General features: G+C 37.8%; 1 protein-coding gene across 3 annotated transcripts in view; it reads right to left on the bottom strand.

The window, feature by feature from the left end:
* SMG1 (SMG1 nonsense mediated mRNA decay associated PI3K related kinase) overlaps positions 1 to 24,482 on the bottom strand; it is a 107,570-nt gene that overhangs the window by 66,608 nt on the left and 16,480 nt on the right. For 2 of the 3 annotated variants that reach the window (XM_059415236.1, XM_059415237.1), the window contains exons 2-9: positions 10,362 to 10,525; positions 9,708 to 9,863; positions 7,478 to 7,614; positions 6,439 to 6,497; positions 5,207 to 5,420; positions 1,991 to 2,116; positions 1,544 to 1,616; positions 302 to 399 (exon numbers count right to left, since the gene is read on the bottom strand). In XM_059415236.1, the coding sequence (XP_059271219.1) occupies positions 302 to 399; positions 1,544 to 1,616; positions 1,991 to 2,116; positions 5,207 to 5,420; positions 6,439 to 6,497; positions 7,478 to 7,614; positions 9,708 to 9,863; positions 10,362 to 10,525 (1,027 nt within the window). Of the gene's footprint in view, positions 1 to 301; positions 400 to 1,543; positions 1,617 to 1,990; positions 2,117 to 5,206; positions 5,421 to 6,438; positions 6,498 to 7,477; positions 7,615 to 9,707; positions 9,864 to 10,361; positions 10,526 to 13,866; positions 13,925 to 24,482 lie in introns of all 3 variants that reach the window. The other variant, XM_059415238.1, reaches the window with a different exon arrangement.

Below are 24,482 nucleotides of genomic sequence, written 5' to 3'. Positions count from 1 at the left end.
CCTTGTGATCTCTCTCTGTCAAATAAATAAATAAAATCTTAAAAAAAAAAAAAAAAAAAAGTGTCTGCCTTTAGCTCAGGTCTTGATCTCAGGGTCTTGGGATCTAGCCCTATAACTGGCTCTTACTCAGCGAGGAGGCTCTTTCTCCCTCTTCTTTTGTTCCTCCCCACCCTTGTGTGCACACTCTCTCAAATAAAATCTTTTAAAAAATTAAATAAAAAAAATTAATTTACCACTGTTTTAACATTGTTTTGTTCTCAACTATATTTTAGGAAAATAACTTAACTTTCTACATACTCACCTCAGCATATGCCTCCATGTCCTCTAGAAACTGACCAAGAAGAGTGGTAGAAAATGCCAGATCAGCTACCCAAAATGGCTCCAAACTCTGCAACCACCCTAGGAATCACAAAAAATTCAAGTAAAAAGAAACAAAAAAATCTAAATTACAAATGTATCTAAAAGCCTTGTTTTCAAAGTCTTTTGGTTTTCAAGTTGTATACCCTTAAACAATGCCATATTTCATAAAATTAGTACTGTCAACTAGTAAATATGCTGATCATGATTAACCAATGTCTCTTTTAATACTGCAAAAATGAACAGTCTCCAGAAATTAAAATGTGATTCTTAGTCCTTATTTTTCATTATATTTAATATCCATATTGTCAATATACACAAGGCTTAGACTAAAATAACACAATCCACCATTAGCCTGGCTTTCGACTCCAGAACCCCAACTATCCACCAAAGGCATCCACTAATCTCCCCAATGGAAATGGGTCGGAACCACTCTCAGTGGAATATCCTATTTTCAGAAGTCCATTGCACCAATTAAGCTAAGAGAAACTATAGCACCTGAAACAAGCTGAAATGTCCAAATGAGTCAGGGTAGTCCTTCACATAAATAAAAACAAATATTTTTAAATTTATCAATTACGAAGTTTCCCAAATTTATCCATTTGTTTTTTTAATAACCAGAAAAGCGAGTCACAAATATCCAGGATCTTTCAATCTATACTTGAGTATTGCCAATGTAGTGTCTCCTGCCACCAGAACACACTACAATGACTCGTGGATAAGTCCTTTTAATTTCTCACAGGTGCAACATTATAATCTGTACTTACTCTCTCCTACCTACTTCAAAGTACAAAGTCTTCCTCTGAAAGGATAAATTCTGCTAACAAGTAATGTTCATTTATAATAACCAAATTATTGTGGTGCCTGAGTGGCTCAGTCAATTAAGCGTCTAACATCAGCTCAGGTCAGGTATCAGGGTCCTGGGATCAAGTCCCACACTGGGCTCCTTGCTAGGCAGGAAGCCTGCTTTTCCCTCTACCTACTGCTCCGCCTGCTGTGCTTACTCTCTCTCTGACAAAATAAATAAAATCTTTAAAAAAAGAAAAAATACATAATAACCAAATTATTTCTGTGAAGAAATTATTTTTCTTGCATTATGAAAGAAACGGTATTAACAGCTGGACTTTGAAGAACCAGAGTTCCTTCCCACCACATTTAAACGCCTGGTATATGCTAAATAACTTACCAGACACCTGCTGTGTGAGCGACGGTTTCTGAGTATGATCTATATGCCATCCAACTAATATATCAACTGTATCCTGGTTGGAGAGAAAGAGAATTGTTTTAAGGTCTAACTGCTACTTCTCCTGTGACCACTTCGGATTAAGAAATCCTAGAAAAAGCATCTGTGTTCTACCTATGTGACATTAGACAAACTTAGAAAGGGTAAGGGCAGGGCAAGAGAACGGAACTTTAAGACCTCGAGAAAATGTTTTTTCTTTAAATATTTTAAGGTATTAATGTCAGAAAGTACAGATGGTATTTACAAAAACATATTAATGCACCATTCTATCTTGGACCCTCAAGCATCACTGATTATACTCCAAGAAGCAGAAACTGTTTTCTTTCTGATTTAAAAAGGTTCTTAGACACAAATCCAATCCTTCTGAACAGAGGGAGTCAGAGAACTCACCCTAAAATTAGTGCTGAAAATATGAGGATAACATCGAGCCACCAAAAGAATGCACTTAACACATTTGCAAAGTAATTCTGGTGTATCCACATTTTCAAGAATAGACTGTAGGCTGGTCATTACAAGCTGAAAAACAAAAAAAGTTATAAACCATGAATATTCAACAAAATAGGAAGAAAACAAGCATGTTGGGTTCATATCAAAAAGTGACATATCTTCAGCACAGGTAATGACCCCAAGTCCATGTTGGGCTCCTGGCTCTGCGGGGAGTCTGCTTCACCCTCTGCCCCTCACCCCTTTCATGCAGAGCACGTGCTCTCTCAAATAAGATCTTTTTTTTTGGAAAAGTGACTTTATCTAAAATTGATTATGATACTAAAGAAAAGAATGTCTTACAGTTTCAGCTCAAAAATAAGTTGAAAACATTTCATTTCACCATAAATAGGCTGAAAATAAAGACTGTGTCCACTTATTTAAAGTCTCTTAACATTATTCCTAAGTAATGTCTGTTGACATTATTCCTAAGTGCTCTCTTTAATACCACAGACTTGATTAAATTTCAAGAACAGAAATTAAGATGTGCTTGGAAAACTTTCCTTTAAAAAGTGTGACAATTACTTTCCAATTCAAAATTTATAGCAAATTTTATACAATTTATACTTTAGGATATTAGTATTTGTTTCAAATCTGAATGACAAGATAGGCATGGCCCGACCGCGTGAGTAACAGACATGCAGGCTCATGTTACCACTATATATAGATCTATTTTTTAAACGACTACATGGCATGCCATGCCATTGATAGAATATTTTGCAGCTGTTAGAAACCATTTTTTCCTAAAAAGTAAAGTTCTTCTTTACAAACGTTATAACTACAGAAAAAGTGCCAGAACTGGAAAAGCATCTAATATTTTGCATAGCCAATGTGATAAATCTATACAGGTACAGGATACGAATGGGAGCCAAAATCACTGAGTGAAATATAACTAAAAAATAGGGTATTCAGAAGGTCTCAGGTATCATGTCCAGATCACTAACTACAAAAGGAGAAAAATAAGCCTCCACAATGAAAAGATTCTGGTGGTCATCACCTCAATCAGGTGATCAAACTCTTCATCCCGAATAGGAAGACAAACAAGTTATGTGCCTGCTTGTGTGATGCTACAAAATAAAGAACCCAGGAAGTATTTGTGACCAAAAGGTTTAAAATCAGGAAAGAGCAATCAGACAAACTCATAAAATAGAACATTTCACAAATAGGAGGGACAAAAAAGATGTGAATTGTTCTAATTAACGGTGATTAAAGAGGCAGAGCACTAAACAACACACAAGTCTTGATGGAACCCTGGGTCAGGTAAGACAAAAGCTGTACAAGATATCTTAAGGCCAGAAGTTTGAATATGGATTGTATTATGTAGTAATATTAATTTTCTTAGGTATGATAATAATTGTACTGTTATATAAGAGCCTTATTTTCAGGGGATGTGTGTTCAGGCACTATAGGGTGAACTGTCATGACGTGTAATTTATTTTCAAATGGTTCAACAAAAAAGTACACATGCCTATGTGTGCAGAAATAAAACAAGTGTAGAAAATGTTAAGGGATGGGGGTGCCTGGTGGCTCAGTCGGTTAAGCCTCTGCCTTTGGCTCAGGTCATGGTTCCAAGGGTCCTGGGGTTGAACCCTGCATCTGGCTCCCTGCTCAGTCGGAGTCTGTTTCTCCCTCTGACCCTCCTCCCTCTTATGCTCTCTCACTCATTACCTCTCTCAAATAAATACATTAAAAAAAAAAAAAAAAAAACCCTTAAAAAAAGTTAGTAAGTGATAAATCTAGATAAAAGTTAATATGGGGGGGCGCCTGGGTGGCTCAGCGGGTTAAGCCACTGCCTTCAGCTCGGGTCATGATCTCAGGGTCCTGGGATCGAGCCCCACATTGGGCTCTCTGCTCAGCAGGGAGCCTGCTTCCTCCTCTCTCTCTGCCTGCCTCTCTGCCTACTTGTGATCTCACTGTGTCAAATAAATAAATAAAATCTTAAAAAAAAAAAAAGCTAATATGGGTATTTATTACACTGGTCTACCTATTTTCCTCTGGATTTGAAAATTTTCAAAATAAATATTTGAAGAAATGTTCAAAATATAAAAACTATGTGCAGAATAAGCCCAATATGGTGTTATGATATTTAGTTACAATTTTTCTTAATCTTTCCCAAAATTTCTCATATAACCTCTATAATCAAAGAAAAATGGATTTTTAAGAACCTGACTGTAAAAAACATAACAAACTGACTATAACTATTATTTAAAGTGACTTAAGCAAAATAAAGCATATGATGAATTGTAAAGAGCACATATAAATAAAAGACATCTGGGGCACCTGAATGGCTCAGTCGGGTAGGCATCTGACTTTAGCTCAGGTCATGATCCCAGAGTCCTGGGATCGAGCCCCGCATCGGGCTCCCTGCTCGGCAGGAAGCCTACTTTCCCTCTCCTAGTCCCCCTGCTTGTGTTCCCTCTCTCGCTATGTCTCTTTCTGTAAAATAAACAAATAAAATCTTTTTAAAAAATCGAGAAGGATCTTTTAATATACTTACACACAAAACTGAAATAAAGCTAAGGAGGGCTGGTTTCCATTTATACAAAATTATTTTTTATCACCTAGAATAAGAATTTTTGACATATTACTAAACCTTAAAAGGCCTAGAATGAGTGGTATTGTTCAGTTTTTGTCTCCCTCAGAAAAGTCAAGTCCCCTCATATCCAGCTGTCCTCACCAACTCCCCACTTCCAAATGTGCAAATGATTTTAGTACTAAGCAAATTCAAAGGACAGCTCCAAAAAAGCCAAAAGACAAGAAAAATCTAACTTATAGTAGATAAGTCCTATACTAAGTTTTGTTTCTCCAAGTTCCTCTTCAAAAACATTGCTAGAGGGGCGCCTGGGTGGCTCAGTGGGTTAAGCCGCTGCCTTCGGCTCAGGTCATGATCTCAGAGTCCTGGGATCGAGTCCCGCATCGGGCTCTCTGCTCAGCAGAGAGCCTGCTTCCCTCTCTCTCTCTCTCTCTCTCTGCCTGCCTCTCCATCTACTTGTGATTTCTCTCTAAAAAAAAAAAAAAAAAAAAAAAAAAAAAAAAAAAAAAAAAAAAAAAAAAAAAAAAAAACATTGCTAGAAAATTGACAATTTTCTTCCCAAATGCATCAATTTTCCCCCTCATTCTTACCTGCATTACAGATGAAAAGGCTTTCTTCTCTCCTACAGTCTCCAATGCTTTGTAGGTGGCACATAAGTAGAGAAGTTTAACTTCATCTTTTGCAGATGAGCTAAATTTGCTAAAAATCCATTTGAAGATCTTCTCAGCCTCATAGCTCAAAGAAGCACAAAGAAGGCCAAGACAGCAAGCACCCTCCTGTCTCAACTCCTGAAGCAATTTGCTACTGTGTTTATTTCAAAGCAAACAAAACAAAACATACAAAAGATTTAAGCTTTCAAAGTGACAAGAATGACACATTTTACAAAAGAATGTCTTCAACGATTTTAAGTTTTCTATTCAAAATACATAAAAGATTGAAATTTTATCTTTAAATATGCTCTCTACTTTCTCTATCCCACAGTGCCCAAAAGTACCTTTGTTAGACATTAGATTCTTTTACGGAATCAATTATTCACAAACAGTAAAGAAAGGCCCAGAAATACTAAAAATCAGGCTTCACATTCCATCTCAAGCTACAGTAAATAATCCACAGAAAAAGGCAGCAACAAGGATCAGATAAAACACACTACTAATACTACATACGATGTAATGTTCAGTAGGTAAGGACTATAAAACAAGAAATGGTACTAGTTAAAGCACAACAAACTTAACAGGATAACAGTACTGATTTAAGTATATTAATAACTATATAAAATGAGACCATCAAAAAGCAGTAAGTTTCGTGACCTGCTGAGATGAACTTTTGGTGCTTTCCAACACAGCAATTCTTTGGGAATCCCCATACGAAGAACAGACTGCACACCTTTGTGGAGAACCCCAGTAGCCTCGTAGAGCAGGTGGTGTGAATCCACTGTTGCCCAAAGAAGGAAGCTCCCTTTCACCTCTATTCTCTAAGCAGTTTCAAAGTTCTCTAGTTTACAAAAGTTAATTGCATTCATTCATGCCTGCATTAAGAGTTTATGGCATTCCACAATGCTCAATTACTCAGTCATGTTGACAAATTAGAAAGAAAAAAAAGAAAGAAAGAAAAAAAAGGCATTTCCTTTCAAGTGGAATCCATCTGCATTCAATGGTAATTAACATATGAATACTTTAACATAGATAAAGATGGCACAGAACCCAGCAAAATATTAAGTAGATATTCATAAGTGAAGCCACTGATGGGTTTATCTTCTTGTGCATTTTTAAATAATTTCTAAAAATATATTTTAAAGTCTTAAAATTGCCCATTGGTTACTTACCTTTCATTAAGCACATCATGTACAGCAGCCAAGATATTATCCAATTGTTTAACTAGTACCTTAAAAAAAAGTATAAAAAACTTCAAATTCCTATACTTTCAATAATACTGTACACTTTCTTACTCATCTTCCCCTCCAAATTCTAATCAAACAGCACACCTTCTTTTTCTTATTATTCCCAGTCCACAATTAGCATGTATCAGTGTTACAAGTTTCCTTTCAGATTCTAAAAGTTTCTCCATCCTATGCACTGCCATGATCAATGAAAAAAAAAATAAACTCAAAAAGCCGGTTTTATTTATTACTCTGAAATACACTACGTGATGGACTGACAGATGAAGAGGTGAAGAGATATGTAACAAAAGACATGATAAAATGTTAACGACAGAATTTAGATGGCAGACATATATTCAATTATCAATATAGATTCAAAATTTTTTCAAAAATTTCATTTGCTATATATTTGAACTTTTTCATAATAAAATAGGGGGGAGACAGAAAAGCTGCCTTGAACCAAATATTGTTTGAGTCATACAATTCTCATTAATTTTTTTCCTGCTCTATATCAAGTTCTTAATTTCACGTTAGAATTACTCAGAGTGGAGAGAAATTTGTAACTGCTCCTGAACTTTTTTCTTTAAAGGATTTTTCTATTTATTTAGCCCTGGCCACCAGACCATACCTACTCATGAACAAAATACACACACTGCAACCCCAATTTCACATATGAAAAACAAAGACACAGTCTGTCCCGACATACAGAAAATAAAATTCTGAGGACAACAGAATAAATATATTAAAGGTTAAAAGCACTTAATTGTAAAAGACACCAGTGTGGATTCACCAATGGCAGGTAAACTACACTCATGGTCATCAAGTTCTCAATCATTGTAACATAGGCCAAATTAACCTAGAATAAGGAATTCCTGTCATATTTCCTGAGAAGCAAAGCTTTTCCCTTCTTAAACCTCTCCAGACAGCATTATCTACTTTATTATGAAAAAAACATAAGTAATCAACATTTCCATACTGTACTTACCAGCTTGTTTTCTGGTTGCTGAATAAATTCTTTCAACTGCTTCACAGTAGCCAGTCTTCGGTCTCTGTCATCTTCCCGGGTGATCCTCCGAAGAAGATTCGACAGTCGAGACTCATCAGAATAAGACATCGATCGCTCTTTGAAAATAAACATGTATAAACACAGAAGCTTTATAGCCCAAATATTTAAAAGTACATCAAAAATCACAGACCACTGAACAGTAAAACTTCAACTGAATGCAGGTCCCATCACACTTTTTTGTCACTATAAACCAAATTCCAGCAGACTCCTGCTACACAGAAAGCAGACCCTGAAAAAGATAAATCTAAGCAAATGCTCATTCCAGGGGACCAGGTGAGAGGAAAAAGAAAGGCTTAGAAATTACTTTCTTCAGATTTGTTCCAAAATCTTTTCAACATTCAGGTAAAGACCAGAAGTACCGGTAAGAGAAGTCTACAGGTTAGGGATAAAGTCTCAACCAGGCAGAAAGAGGCTATATGTTTCTATTTCTCACTTGGTATCCAATGGAGGGAAGTCTCTTGTTCACATTAGCATTACTTTCCCAAGACAAAGTTTCTATGAACTGCAAATCAGTTCAATTCAATTCAAATCAGTTCAATTTGTTGAACATTCAGTTCAACAAATGTCTAATTACCATCAGCCATGTGCAAGGCATGATGCCACTAGAAAAGTGGCAAACCAGACTGTTCTGCCCTTTATTTTTTAATGACAAGAACAAGCAACAATGCTGAAACAATTGCCAATAAAAATACATTTAAGTACTAAATTTTTCTTTTTATATTTTCAGCTGTGCTATGTAATGATTAACCAATGTACAGTAAAAACAAACCACATTAGAGTCTGATAGTTTCATGTCTCCCTAAGCCATGGAAAAGCTTAATAATAAAAGGAATTACAACATCTGAGAGAAGGAAAATGATTCTTTTTTTAATCCCTAGCCCACTGAGTATTTCAGAAAAGATGGATACTGAAAATGTCATTAGGTTACAAGCCAGGAAATCTATGCTATATTTACAATTCTTCCACTAGCAAACTACTTAATTCTGAGCCTCAGAGGAGAAAGAACTGGACATTATCTTTGGATTCACTTTCTAGCTTCTATCGTACCAAAATCAAGGGCTTCAAACACTCTTAAGAAACAGCACAGCAGGGCACCTGGGTGGCTCAGTCATTAAACATCTGCCTTCAGCTCAGGGCATGATCCCAGCGTCCTGAGATCAAACCCGTGTGTTGGGCTCCCAGCAACACAGGAGGCCTGCTTCTCCCTCTCTCACTTGCCCTGCTTATCTCCCCTCTCTTGCTGTGTCTCTCTCTCTATATATATTAAATAAATAAATAAAATCTTAAAAAAACAAAAAACAAAAAACACAGCCTTTGACTAGTGGATCCACTTCTGAGAATTTATCCAAAAAAAAATTCATTTTTTAAAAGCCTATGCAAAAAAAAAGCACCTATATGCACAAAAATATTCACCAAGATATACACAACACACAGATATACATACACACCCTCATGAAAGCAAATGGTCATAAGTAAACATATCCAAAGAGTGACTACATCCAACAAAGTAAATAAATCAGAAATCCTGATTTCATGCTTAGCTTTACACAAAATAAATTTTTCTTCTAGAAAACTAATGATCACTACCTCTAATCCCCTGACATTCAAGGCACTTTACCTATACAGTTAGGCTGTGTGATAAGGCAGAAGGTGATTATTAGCCTCTTTAACTTTAGAAAAACATCTACATCATTTATACGGAAATCCCCAACTGACCCCGGAGTCCAAGGACTTTGCTGCAGGAAGAGCCCACCACACACTAGACATTCATTACCCACTATGATCAGGAAAACTGTTTCTTTCAACTTATCTAGTCTTCAAATCTTACTTTAAGAGAATTCTCTAGAAAGTGTACTCTAAAAAAGTATTAAAACCTTTCCTGTGAGAATTTAGTCTAAGAAACAGTTTACAGGAGAAAGAATGTGAACATGTAGCCACCTAAAAACAGCAACATTTACCTTACTTTAATAGGGCTCTTTGCGTTACTCAATGTGAATCTGTACATGTTTTTCAACTCGAAGTAAACAAACCAATTCATGTGTGCAAAAGCATTAGTAAGAAATACGGTGTCCAGGAAAAAGGGGATACAGGTGTTTGTAAGGCAATACAAATGTGGAGGCAGACTGGCCCCCAGTTGGCCCAATCTTACCCTGTGATTTCCTCATGTCTTTGATGGCTAACGCACGACTGCCATGCTGAATACTGGTGAACTCAGGGCTGGTCACATTGTTAACCCTCAGCTCTTGCCCCAACGACTTCCGACCATAAGTATTTTCCCCAGATCCTCCATTGACACTGTAGCCACCTAAAAACAGCAACATTTACCTTACTTTAATAGGGCTCTTTGCATTACTCAATCAATTTCTGACAGTTCAGGACCATACTACCCACATACAGCCTTTCTTCTATACTTCCATTGTGCTACCTGCTTTGAAATCATCTTGTTTTCATTTTGTTCATCCGCAGAAGAGAAGAGAAATATAATTGCACTTTAAAAACTTTTAGAAATCTAGAGGAGAAATAGTAGTCAGGAGACTACTTTGCCTTTGTGATATTTTGGATGACAAGGAAACTGCCTATGTATATTATAATGTACGAAAATTTTAAAAAGTTTTTAATGAAGGGAGTAAACTTAAGAAGTTTCAAAAACAGCACTGTACTTAAATATTTTTATTTTAAGCATATTAAAAAAAAAAGAGAAATAGGGGAGAAAAAGAGAGGGAAAGAGGAGGCAAGGGAAAAGCTGGTACGTTAAAAAACAACCCAAAAAACATGCCTCTAACAATAAAGGAAGCATATATACCCTTTTCGTCATTCTGTATGTCAGTGTGGACTCTGGTATCATCGTGCCTTTGCCGAGACACCACAGCTGAATTTGAAGGTTGCAGTCCATAAGAAGAAGACCCACCCCGATCTCTGGATGAAGAATATTTTAAAGTATCTGGGTCGGCTGATGCACTATCAGTTCTGCAAAGAAAGAAGAATATAAGATTAACTTTAAACAAATATTTTCATAGCCCAAATCATAAATCTTTATTCAAGCCTCTCCTACCACTCTAATTTTTAAATCATTACTAGTAATAAATAAGCACTCCAACAGAAGTCTTTCAAGAGGGAAGGGACTGTCAGTGAATGCAGAAATGCCAGGTTTTTAGCCCTTTCTATTCTACAGACCCATTAAGATATATGGATAACTACCCAGATTAGAGTGACCAACTCATCCTTCTGTGTTCAAGAGTTAATAATTTCAGCAATGGAAATTCTATGTCCATGAACCTCCCCCCGCCCCCGACTTTCAGTCCAAGGCAAACCAAGACATTTGATCACCCTGGTCCAGGATACATGATTTGATAAAAGGAATCACTCTTCCTCAGCTCTCCTCCCAGGAGAGGTTGGTCAGTGGAAAAATTACAGTATTCCCAGTCATAAAAGTAAAAAGCACTGGCAACATACAAGGGAGGGGCCATGTGGCATATTCTCTCTCTCTCACCTGAATTCCTAATTTGGGGGGGATTATCTGGTGGGAAAGGAAATTATAGAATGATTTGAAAGCAAACTTGATAGGATATAAAAACACATTAGTTAGAAAGTAAGATTATTTTAATGTATTGGAGACTTCACTGAAGATTCCTTACCTACAGAGACTATCAAAATTATAAAAAGTGAGAAAAATAAAGTATCAGGAATCCAATAAAGCTGAATTTGAAGGTTGCAGTCCATCATCTATTTAAAAGTCAAGTACTGTGAAGAATAATCCCTGATACTAAGCCATTAACAAACGAGTGGTACAGCCCCAGGGTAAAACGAGTCCTTATCCTTATCTAAGGATCAGTTCTATGCCTCCTTAGGCCAACCAGGAGCTGAGTTTCATAATTTTCATGAGCCTTATTTTTCCCACCATCAAACATAAAGCATCAAGAAATAAGACAACACTATATGAAAAATAACATATGAAAAATACCAAGAGAAAAGCTTCTCTCCTGTTGATACTACTACTGAGAGGAACAACTTTCTGGAAAAAGTCACTTTTATGGTATGTACTAAAAAGAAGGTTCAAAAGGTTCTGAACTCACAATTATTTGGGAAACTTGAGGACATTGGCAAAAGCAGAACAAGCCTATTCCTCAATCCTTGTGATTCCTTCCTCTTATAAAAAAATGACTTCAATGTTTGTTTATATATTTCAATTTATCATTTTTTCTTTGCCTCCACTCACAAAAATTCTGAACCATGAAACTTAGCATAAGCTCGGTCAGACAACCTGGTCTATACTTACTGAAACCACTGTTAATACAGAAAGCAAACAAGAGGTCCAATTAAACTTGGATAAGTGGCACAAATCTAAATTATTCCTAAAGGCTCTCAATTGCAAACGTGGTAAAATTCCATGATCCTAGCATATGAAAATGACGAAGGCTTCATAATGGAGCCTCTTCTTTAAACATCTAGGGTTCACTTGTCAAGAAAGCTCAGTATTTCCAATAAGTGAAAAAATATAACTTTTGGATTTTCAAAAAAAAAAAAAAAAAGGTATGAGAACTTTTTTCTAAGCATACTGAATCTATAAGCATTTAAGTACCATTAACACTAAATGGAGCATGACAGCTTTTTAAAAAAATGAATGTAACAGCACCTCCCATGTTTCTAAAAATAGCACATTAAATGTGCACCTACAATAAACCATAACATACCATAAATTTCTGGACAGGAAATGAAAAATAAAGAGGGGCTTAAGAGCTTCTCTGACAGATTCTGAACTTGTCTGTCTATCTGTATGACACCTAACTGAACCTGGTTAAGTAAGCTGCTAGCAAATGAATGCATACAAGATAACAAAAATCTACCAGTATCTAAATGTCTGAATTTCCTGCTTAAATTATGTTTATTTATCACATATACTACTCTTACTACTAAGAGTTAAGTGTAAGAATCATTTTTTTGGTGACATAGCTGTAAACATAAGGCAGCAGAGAATATGGGTTAAAAAAAGATTTGGCTCAAATCCCAGCTCCCACACAGAAAAGTTAAGTGGGATTTTGTACAAGGTAATCTCCACACCTCAGCTGTTTCTTGCGTAAAATGGGGAGAATACCTACCTCACCTGTAAAGTTGTTATGAGGCTTAAATCAGATACTCAATTCTTAAGAAATACTTAGCTTACAGGGTATGCTTAAAGTTACGAAGACCCTGGGGCACACCCGGGTGGTGCAGTCGATTAAGTGCCTGATTTGGTTTCAGCTCGGGTCACGTTTTCAGAGTTCTGAGATCAAGTCCTATATCAGGCTCTACACTGAGCAGACAGTATTCTTAGGATTCCCTCTCCCTCTGCCCCTCCTCTCAAATAAACAAACAAATCTTAAAAAAAAAAGTTACTAATACCGTTAATACTAAACTGAAGTTTAGTATTCCAGTCTAACAGACAAATAATATATATACAGCTCAAGAGCACAAGAATACAACCAAAACAAGTTTTCATACCCAATATGGTTTTAAGTTCTTCAGTGAAGAAATTAAGCAATGTCCTACCAACAAATCCATTTCTATCTACAAAAGCATTTGATTTCAAACTAAACTGGAAAAAAAGAAAAAAAGAATGGGAACAACTTCCCAATTTATTAGAAATACAGGTTTTTAAATCCCATGAGTTATGAAAACCAAGTGTTTCCCCCCACTCAGAGTTTGGGTTTTCAGAAATATAACAACAACAAAATCACTAGGGTTAAAACTAGTCTCAGAACTGTCTAAAACTCACCAGTTGCCCACACTCTTTTAAAACAAACTAATCAAAACATTTCCAACCAGAATTCAAGTTATAGGTAGTCTGAACCCAAAAGCACAAAATGGTTCCGCATTTATATGAAATCTTGATTTTTTTAAAAATATCAAGACTGCTAAGGTCCCAAAAAAAGTCAGTACCAGGCTGTTAGCACCACCACCACCACCCAGTCCAAGAAATAGAAAACTGTTAATGAACGGAAATGAGCACTTAAAATGAGGCAATCAAAGGCACAAAAAACAGATTTGAATTCAAAGAGGCAGGTATAAATGTTAAGCCAGTTATAAGGGCTGAAAAAGCTATCATCTGCCAGAATTAGTGTCTGTTTAGTGATAAGAAAAAAATGTATCTGTTAAAACTAAGAATCATACTAGCAAGGATCAAAAATACCTCCACAGCCCCTTTAATATTCTAAAAATATTATGGAGAGAGAGAGAAAAAAAAGAAATGCATAAATTTCCCCCAAATGATTAAAATGAAGTTAAAGCCTGATGTACATGCCACATGAGAGGTAAGTTTCTAAAGCTCATACCTCAAAAATCGCATACTGTATAATATGGAGCCTTTGTGATGTTTTGCATCAAGTCAATCTGTAAGACAGTAGTTACAATATTAGTGAAGACAGTGGGTTAAAACATTTGTTGTTCAAACATGAAGCAAATATCATTCATGGGTTAGGTGCTTTTAGTCGTACTATGGCCCTCTAGGGTTCGAATGTTGAAGCAAAAATTGAGATGGAAAGCCACTCTGTGCCTCTGAAGATAGAGAGGCTTAAGGTGGCAACCAAAAAACTTTTTAGTACATAAGAGAATTTAAATGTTAACTGTAACATACAAATCACATGCAAATATAGTCACCGCTCATTTAGTTACCTATTCTCATTGTACTGAAAATGTAATAAATCTGAGAGGCCATTTATTTTGAATGACCCAAATCCTCAGACCTCACATCGACAATCCACCATGTGCTAGGGGATGCAGTATCTCCTGGCTACATGTGGTCTCATCCAGTTCATGTAAGCACTAAAAGGCACCCCACCCCCAAAAAAAAGCACCACTCTGCAAGTATTAAGTTAGGGAATTCCCTATGGGAAGCATTTCCATAAAGCACCCCAAAATGACTTGATGCAAACAGCACACTTAGTGGTGCCACTGGAATAAGCATCATATTGCTTCAAGTTGCTTTTAACTAGGCTTATTAAGGGATTTTTGCTCTGACGGTGAGATCTAATTGGTAATGAATATCAACCAGGAAATGAGATTTGCACTTAAGCCAATGAGGTGGGAATGCATTTATTCTCTAAAGCAATGGTGCGCAAAAATATGTCTCTGTCATAAAGTAGCTGTAGAATATGCTGTGAGTTTTTCATTACTAACAGTTAATACCACTTGAAAAGGATTTATCTTGTAGAAATAAATTCAAGGTCATCCCTATGATGCCTGTTACTCACCTGGATTCATATACACTTTCATGAGGAATAGAAGAAAAGGTGAAACTATGCTCTAAAATATGAATCTATGGCTAAAAAATTCATTCAGGAGGCTCATGGACTTCATTATTCAAAACTCTTCCCACAAGAGAAAATCTAAGTTCAAATTTATTAAAACAGAACTGAACCACCATGCCAAAATTATGAGTTTTTATCAGTTTTGCAACACTGAAATATTAAGTTAACATAATTTCTTGATGAAACTTCCTTAGCTACTTAAGTGTATATAATATCAAATCTTAATGATTTATGGGTTCTTTGTTACCAATTTTCAATCACTAATCAAACTCAACTAAACAGCAATGTAGACTCAAAATATTAAAATACATTTAATTATGTTTGTAAAACTGTAAATAATTTCACCAACACCAAAGGAGGTCTGTCTGGCCTTTACCCTCGGCTTCTGGAAGGTAATCTCTGAAGTCCTAGAACGTGACACTAAAAAAAGTGTCCTTATTCATCTGGGGGTTTTGGCCCACACCAGAACATTAACAATGTGATTTATGAGGGTGAAGGGGCTCTGAGTCCCAAGGGCCAACTCAACCTCCAAAAGGGCTGGAAACTAACTTCACGCATATAGACAGTCAGTCATGTAGTCCCAATGAAAAACCCTAAACACCAATGCTGGGGCAAGCTTCCATGCTTGATAATACTCCATACATACTGTGTATCACACATCAACACCAGAAGAGTAATACTGTGTTCATAACTTCACAAGGAAAGGACAATTGGAAGCTCCACATTGGAAACTTTCCTGGACTCTTGCTATACATGGGCTTTTAACAGTAGCTGATTTCAATCTGACTTTTAGCTGTAATAAACTGTAACCATGAGTAGAACAGTTTTCAATGAGTTCAGCAAGTCATTCTGGTGACTTATCCAACCTAAGAGTATCCTTGGGGACCCCTAAACTTGGAACTAGTATCAGAAGGAAAGCTGGTCTTATGGACTATGTTCCCACTAACTCTGCATCTATATTTAAAATCACTGACTATGCTTTAACCCAAAATTTTAAAGATTGTAAGTTTTTTTTAATAACATCTTAAGCAAACATAGTAAAGATCTGACTTCAGTATAATTTCCCTTCCAAGGAATCTCAACCACACCCTCTATTAATTGACCTCTAACCATATTAACCGGAAGGGACAAACAAAGCAACTCTAGGAGAGTACTGTATTAGATTTTAAGCTTTGCTTCACATGCACAATTGTCCTCAATGTAAAGGTTGGTCAATGTGCCACCCCCAGGTAGTTCTCAGACTACAACTGGGTCTTCAATACTTGCTTAGACCATGTATACTTGCTTAGACCATGCTTCCCTAGCCAGTGTTCTCTCCTTTCCAAAACAGTTTTCAAACTTTTTGCACCTTCTTCTTTCCCCAGCTCCTCCACATTCATGGTACATGACCTTCCACATTCCTGCTTCCTAAAAAATGCAAGCCATTTTTCTATAGCACTTTCAATAATAAGGGGTAGCAGCTTTGAGCTCCTACCATATCTGATAAGCTAATGAGCCAAGCAGTTTACATATATTTAGTACTTCATCTTTAACATCATCCTCTTATGATCATTAAAGACCATAAATTACCATCTTACACATAAGTAAGATTCCATAACTGACCAAAAGCTGCACATCTAGTAAAAAAACAGAGCAAGACAACTCAGATTCATTTGTTTAACTTTCAAGTTCTTGAGCACTCCACCAGAGTCTGCCAAGTTCCTTCCAGTAAACCCAGAAATTTACCCACATGTTCACACACAGACCTTCTTCCCATCAACTTCACATCATGGAAAAAGTAAATGTTCTATCTAAAGCAACGCTCTGAATCCCTATGTTGCCCCTATTTTCTGAGGTATCCTGTGGATCTCCCACTTTGCTACTGCTCATCGCTTGGCCACACATGAGCACCCTTGAGTCTTTCAACAACAAAAAGTCAAAATCAGAATGCCTGGGTGCTCAGTGGATTAAGCCTCTGCCTTCGACTCAGGTCATGATCTCAGGGTCCTGGGATCGAGCCCTACATCAGACTCTCTGCTCAGCAGGGAGCCTGCTTCCCCCTCTCTCTGCCTGCCTCTCTGCCTACTTTTGATTTCTCTGTCAAATAAATAAATAAAATCTTCAAAAAAAAAAAAAAAAAGAAATGAAACTCTAGATCTTGGGGTCATGAGTTCAAGCCCCACAATTGGGACATGGAGATTACTTTTAAAAAGGTGGGGGGAGGCAAAATTTTAATACCCTTTTCCCTTCTAATTCTCATTGTCTAGACTCTTCACAGCCACAACTCTTGGGGAAATCTTACCTTAAACTTATCTTTGCTCACTTTTGAATCCACTGTAACCTGGGTTCCACCATCAGCACTTCCAATGAATCTGTTCCTGCCACAGTAGGAGCTTCCATTTGTGGCCTACTTGTCTCTAAAATTCCATAACCCCTTTTTAGTTCATCTTGCTCAATGTCCCCCGATGACTTATTTTTGACAACTATCTACTCACACTCTCTCAATACCACCTTGCTTTTGGTTGGTTGGTTTGTTTAAGTAACTTGAATTCCAGTGACTCTCTCTTTTTCCCAGTCAAGTACTTTCTTCCTTCCTCACTTTCTTCTTTCAGCTTACAGTTCATGGTCTATCAGTTTAGTAACACTCTTGCCAATCCCCTTAACCTCCCTTAATATTTTTCCTCACACCAATCTGTTAAAACTCCAACCCTGGATAAACCCTAGTATCAATTATCCATCATCCCTAAGTAAGCACCACATCCCCAAGTCCTCCAACAGTCATCTCCCATTCACTACATGCATTATCCAGACCTGCCCCATTTGGGGGTGGGGGGGTGATAATATATCTTTATTTCTCAAACTCAAAGCTTTAATTTCATCAATTTCTAATACAGTTTGTATTGACAAGTGATTTCACCTTCATCACATGAGAAGGTCAGGGACCATCACACCAAAGAGGAAACTACCATATCTTAGGCATCACTAAAAAGTTAGTATTTTGAAGGCAAATCCAGAATAACAAAAAGCTTCCCATTCAGTCTAATGAGTACCTTACTCTTCATCTATATTAATTTGGAAATTACTAGATAAAGACTTAATTTTCCTAAAGCAGCTATTTTATTTCTCCTTGGGGCAGGGAGAGGGGGAGAGGGGGATGGAGACCAGATTGCTTGAGTTTTAAAACGACCACATATACGTATTATTTAATGACTTACTCTCCTAACCCCACTACACACACACACACGAATTCTCTCACGTTCTCTCTACGTCACTAAGAAAAAAAAAAAAAAAAAAAAGACACCATCACATATCTGGACCCAATTCTAGGCCTTGAATGGGATTCCATCTACTTCCACCTTCTCTTAATTTTACCAATACCTTTTTCTCCTTTCCCATTGAACTGATTCTCTCTTTACACACGTAAAATTTTCTGATGTCTCCCATTTAAAAATACAAAAATTTTTTTAAATATTAGAAAACAAACAGAAAAATTCCATCAATCCCACAAGACCCTCCACCGAACAATCTGCCATCACTCTGCAAACTTAAAAGAGTTGTCCCTACTCCCCACCCTGTTTTTTCACCTTTACTGGCTCCTCAATCCACTGATCCAACTTCTGCCCCACTACTTTCAGCAAAACCAACTATGAGCCCAGGCTGCTAAACTCATACCTCAGGCTTTATCTTACTCATCCTCTCAGCAGCTTTCACAGGGCTGCTAAGTAGGGTTAAGCAGGTTGTGGCCTGCACAAAGGTGCCTTGCAGAGGAATGAGGTGGCCTGAATGAAAACCTCTTTTTAAAATTCTTACAATAACCCTCTGTGCTGAGATCGTGAGAATTCAAAGTAATCAAAGATTGTTCCCTCCCTTTGGTTTATGGGAGGAAGTACTCTATATTTCTTCCTACCTGGTTCTACTTTCTCAGGAACTTCTGAGAGCTTGCTCAGCCTCCCCTACCAAACCCCAAAATCTTGAGATGTCTTGAAGCCTGACCCTAGGCTCTCTATTCTATCTCACTCAATCCATGCCGATGGCAATATTTACCACCTGTATGACATCGAATCCTAGATCTAGGCCTCCATCATTGATGTCCACTCCGAGATCCAGATCTATGTACCCAACTGTTTAAAAAACAACTCGGGGGCGGGGGGGGATGTGCCTGGGTGGCTGTTGGTTCAGCGACTGCCTTCAGCTTGGGTCATGATCCCAGGGTTCTGGGATCAAGCCCTGCATCGGGCTCCCTGCTCAGTGGGGGGCCTGCTTCTCCCTCTCCCTCTGCTGCTCTGCCTGCTTGGGCTCTCTCACTCTGTCAAATAAATAAATAAAATCTTGGGGTGCCTGAGTGACTCAGTGGGTTAGTCCTCTGCCTTCAGCTCGGGTCATGATCTCTCAGGGTCCTGGGATCAAACTCCGCATCGGGCTCTCTGCTCAGCAGGGAGCCTGCTTCCCCCTCTCTCTCTGCCTGCCTCTCTGCCTACTTGTGATCTCTCTCTGTCAAATAAAAAAAAAAAAAGAAAAAAGAAAAAGAAATATTTAAATAAATAAATAAAATCTAAAAAAAAAAAAAAAAAAACCACAACCACCAGCTTGGGGCACCTGGGTGGCTCAGTTGGTTAAGTGTCTGCCTTCAGCTGAGGTCATGACATGATCCCAGGGTCCTGCATTAGGCTCCATGCTCAGCAGGGAGCCTGCTTCTCCCTCTCCTACTCCCCCAGCTTGTGTTCCCTCTCATGGTCTCTCTCTGTGAAATAAATAAATAAAATCCTTAAAATAAATAAATAAATAAATGAATAAATGAATAAATAAATAAAAGTTCTGATTCCTCAAACGTAACTTGCTCCTTTCTACCTGGAATCCCCATTTTAATAAATGGTGCCATCATCTAACCACTACTTTCTAAGAAATGGCACTATTTGATCAGACAGTATGTTTCCCACTTCCAATTCTCTTGTCTGTCCCATTTCTCCTCCACATTCCAAGATTAGCTCCATAAAACCCAAATCTGATATCCTCTCACTACCTTATCATAGGTATGTACCTCACTTCCCTTTTTAGCTACATCTCTACCAACCACCCCTTTTACACGCTATGCAACATCCATCCTAATCTTTCACTGCCACGGAAAGAATCACCTTGCTCAGCCAGTCAGTCTGGAATGGCTTTGTCCTCTTTGCTGACCCTACCTTATTTCTCTTTATCCTCCACGCTTCAGCTTTCCTTTGGAAAGTTTCTGATTTCCCTGAGTAGGGGTAGTAGTAGTCCTGCTATAGATGTGCTCCCAGAAAACCCTGAGTTCCTTTAGCTCTTAGATGATATGAAAAGCTTATTTAAAGATTTTTTTTTTTTTTTTTTTTTGACAGAGAGACAGTGGGAGAGGAAACACAAGCAGGGGGAGAGGGAGAGGGAGAAGCAGACTTTCTGCTGAGCGGAGCCTGACACAGATCTGAAGGCAGAAGCTTAGTGACTGGACCACCCAGGGACCCCATTGAGAAGCTTATTTAAATGTGTTCTGCCAGGAGACTGTAAATAGCAGAACGGCAGGAGATTCTCAGTGTTGCGTATCACATACCCCCAAGAGCCTAGATGACACAAATTACCTGCTGACTAAATGATCGCCCATCACCATAACTGAGGTCTTTCTCTCAACTGTGGAATATAGTTCCCTAAGCTAAATGAACACTTACTTTTCTTCAACCCACACTTCCTCTCCAAAGCAGTCTATCAGAATCAGTATTTTCTTCATCATTTGCTACAAGAGCATCAACTAAGAGCTAATACTCCAAAAGGTGAACTAAGATGGCTCCAACCCTGTAAGAATTTATCATCTAGAAAGAAAAGAACTGTAAAGTCAGCTGAAGTCCCAATTAGGAGTAAAACGCTCTGGAATTAAAAAAAAAAAAAATCCCATTATCCAGCTCCTTCCTCCAACTCTCAAAGTATGTACCACACTTGGCACTTAGTAGTTATATACTAGCTTCAATTTGCTCACTTGTTGGAGATGTTAGCAGAGGGTACTACCTTACACCATACACTTTCATAGGGAAAAGAGAAAAGCATAGTGGTTGCAGCACAGAGAAGGGAGGGGTACAGACAGACTAGATGATGATTTTGGTTCAACTAATTACAATTATTTAAATTAAATAAATTACAATTTTTTAAGTAAAAATTAGTCTTCTACATTAAACTTCCCTACTAAAATGTGATCTGTGCAAATGATCTTTTTTTTTTTTTAAGATTTTATTTACTTTTTTGAGAGAGAGAGAATGAGAAAGAAAGGGAGAGCATGAAAGTGGGGGGAGGCAGAGGGAGAAACAGACTCCCTGCCGAGCAAGGAGCCTGATGCGGGACTCATGCTGGGACTTCAGTATCATGACCTGAATTGAAGGCAGTCGCTTAACCCACTGAGCCACCCAGGCACTCCTGTGCATATGATCTTAAGAGTAACTTTTATGGGGGTGCCTGGGTGGCTCAGTGGGTTTAAGCCTCTATATTCAGCTTAGGTCATGATCCCAGGATGCTGGGATCAAGTCCCACATCGAGCTCTCTGCTCAGCAGGGAACCTGCTTCTCTCTCTCTCTGCCTACTGCTCTGCCTGCTTGTGATCTCTGTCAAATAAATAAATACAATCTTTTTTAAAAAAGAGAGTAACTTTCATGGGGGTGCCTGTGTGGCTCAGTTGGTTAAGCATCGGCCTTTGGCTCAAGTCATGATCGGTCCTGGGATGGCACCTGGCATTGGCTCCCTACTCAGCAGGGAGTCTGCCCCTCCCCCTTTCCCTCCCCCTATCTGTGGGATCATGCACACACGTGGTCTTTTTGTATCTCTCTCAAATTAAATAAATAAAATCTTAAAAAAAAAAAGAGTAACTTGTACAGACACAGAAAAGCCATCAAAATTAGAAAGGGCTGGTCTCAGCAATATATTTAAATGAATTCTGAATTTTTATTTTATAAAAGTAATTTTTATAAAAATAAGCACTTTAAAAGCCTTATTTTTATCGCATCAAAGGGCACTCTCAACAGAGTGAAAAGACAACTCACAAAATCGGCAAATGTTTGCAAATCATATATCTTCCAAGAGTCTAATATCCAAAATATATAAAGAACTCTTATAACTCAATAAAAAGACAATCCAATTTTTTAAATGGGCTAAAGATTTTAACAGCTGTATTTCTCCAAAGATAGAAAGCCAATAAGCACATGAAAAACTGCTCATCATTAGTGATTAGCAAAATGTAAATCAAAACCATACTGAGAAATCACACCCACTAGGACAGTCATAAATTTTTAAAAAAAGAAAAAAAGAAAGAAAGAAAGAAAAAATTTACCAGTGCTGCAAATATACTGAGAAAATGTTATCTTCAAATATAACTGATGGGAATATAAAATGGTACAACCAATTCAAAAAAACTTGGCACTTCTTCAAGTTAAGCAAAAAATTACCATTTGACCCTGCAAATCCGCTCTTAGGTATATGCCCCAAAGAGCTGAAAACAGGCCTTCTCACGAAAATGTGTATGTGAATGTTCATCACAAAACTATTTACAATAAACTAAAGACAGAAACTCAAATGTCCATCAAAAATGTGGTATATCCATACAATGGATTCCATATGATTCCATAAAAAGGAATGAAGTACTGATACCTGCCACAAAGTTGAGACAGTTATGAACCTTGAAAACATTATGCCAAGTGAAAGAGGCCAGAAACAAGAGACTACACTGCACATGATTCCATTTACATAAAATATCCAGAATAGGTAAATCCATACAGAAAGTCGATTTATGATAGCCAGGGGCTGAGAAGAGTGGAGAGTAGGAAGTGACGACCTAAAGGGTATGGAGTTTCTGTCTGGGTGATGAAAAATTCTGGAACTAGAGAGTGGTGACAGTTGCACAATATCATGAATGTACAGCTGACCCCTGAACAACACGAATTTGAACTGGACCAGTCACTTACATGCAGATTTTTTTTTTTTTTTACAATACATACAGCACAGTACTGTAAATGTATTTTCTCTTCCTTATGACTTTAACATTTTCTTTTCTCTATTTTATTGTAAGAATACAGTAAATAATACATACAACGTACAAGGTATTTGTTAAGTGACTACTTGTATTATTGTAAGGCTTCCAATTAACAGCTGGCTATTAATGGTTAAGTTTCAGGGAAGTCAAAAGTTATACGAAGTTTTTGAAAGGGGGCAGGGGGAGGTGTCAGCACCCCACCCCCACACTGTTTAAGGATCAACTGTACTTGGTACACTCAATTGTAAAAATGTTAACTTTTATGTGCATTTTACAATTTTTTTTTTAAATTTAGGACATTCTTAAAGCACCTGGGTGACTCAGTTGGTGGAGCATGCAACTCTTGATTTTGGGGTCATGAGTTCAAACCACAAAGTAGGTATAGAAATTTCTCAAGAATTTTTTAAAAAATCTTTTTTCTTTTTTAGAGATTTTATTTATTTGATATACAGAGAGCACAAGCAGGGAAAAGTCAGGCAGAGGGAGAAACAGGCTCCCCAGTGAGCAGGGAGTGGATCCCAGGACCCTGGGGTCATGACCTGAGCCAAAGGCAGACACTTAACTGACCAAGCGAACCAGGTGTTACCCCCCCCCCAACAACAAAATAAATCCTTTAAAAAATTTTATGGCAGGGACGCCTGGGTGGCTCAGTGGGTTCAATTCTCTGCCTTCAGCTCAGGTCATGATCCCAGGGTCCTGGGATTGAGCCCCACATCGGGCTCTCTGCTCAGCAGGGAGCCTGCTTCCCTTCCTCTCTCTCTCTGTCTACTTGTGATTTTTCTGTCAAATAAATAAATAAAATCTTAAAAAAAAAATATGGCATTCTTGAAAAGATTAAATTACAAGGGGGGTGGGGAAGGAACAGAAGTTATCAAGGGCTGAGAGTCGAAGCTGACTACAAAGGGACACCAGGAAATGTTCTGGGATGGAACTATTCTACAGCTTCACTGCAGTGGTCATGTTTGTATTACATGCATCTGTCAAAATTCAAAAGAACTATACAGCATGTAAATAATACCTCTATAAATCTGACTTTTAAAAAACATTTTAGGGGCCCCTGGGTGGCTCAGTGAGTTAAGCCTCTGCCTTCGGCTCAGGTCATGATCTCAGGGTCCTCGAATTGAGCCCCACATCGGGCTCTCTGCTCAGCAGGGAGGCTGCTTCCCCCTCTCCCTCCTCTCTGCCTACTTGTGCTCTCTCTCTGTCAAATAAATAAATAAAATCTTTAAAAAAATAATTAAAATTTAAAAATAAAAAACTTTTTTTGGGGCGCCTGGGTGGCTCAGTGGGTTAAACCGCTGCCTTCGGCTCAGGTCATGAGCTCAGCGTCCTGGGATCGAGTCCCGCATCGGGATCTCTGCTCGGCAGGGAGCCTGCTTCCCTCTCTCTCTCTCTGCTTGCCTCTCCATCTACTTGTGATTTCTCTCTGTCAAATAAATAAATAAAATCTTAAAAAAATAAAAATAAAAAAATAAAAAACTTTTGGAAAAGATTTTATTTATTTATTTATTTATTTATTTAGAGAGTGAGTGCGCACAAGTGAGAGGGAGGGGCAGAGGGAGAAGCAGGCTCCCCGTGGAGCAGGGAGCCCCATGAGAGTCTGGATCCCAGGACCTTGGAATCATGACCTGAGCTG

The sequence above is a fragment of the Mustela nigripes genome, chromosome 11, assembly GCF_022355385.1.
Source record: "Mustela nigripes isolate SB6536 chromosome 11, MUSNIG.SB6536, whole genome shotgun sequence".
Taxonomy (NCBI): Eukaryota; Metazoa; Chordata; class Mammalia; order Carnivora; family Mustelidae; genus Mustela; species Mustela nigripes.
Note: the sequence above shows the minus strand (reverse complement) of the source record. Positions and strands in the feature narration are given on the sequence as shown.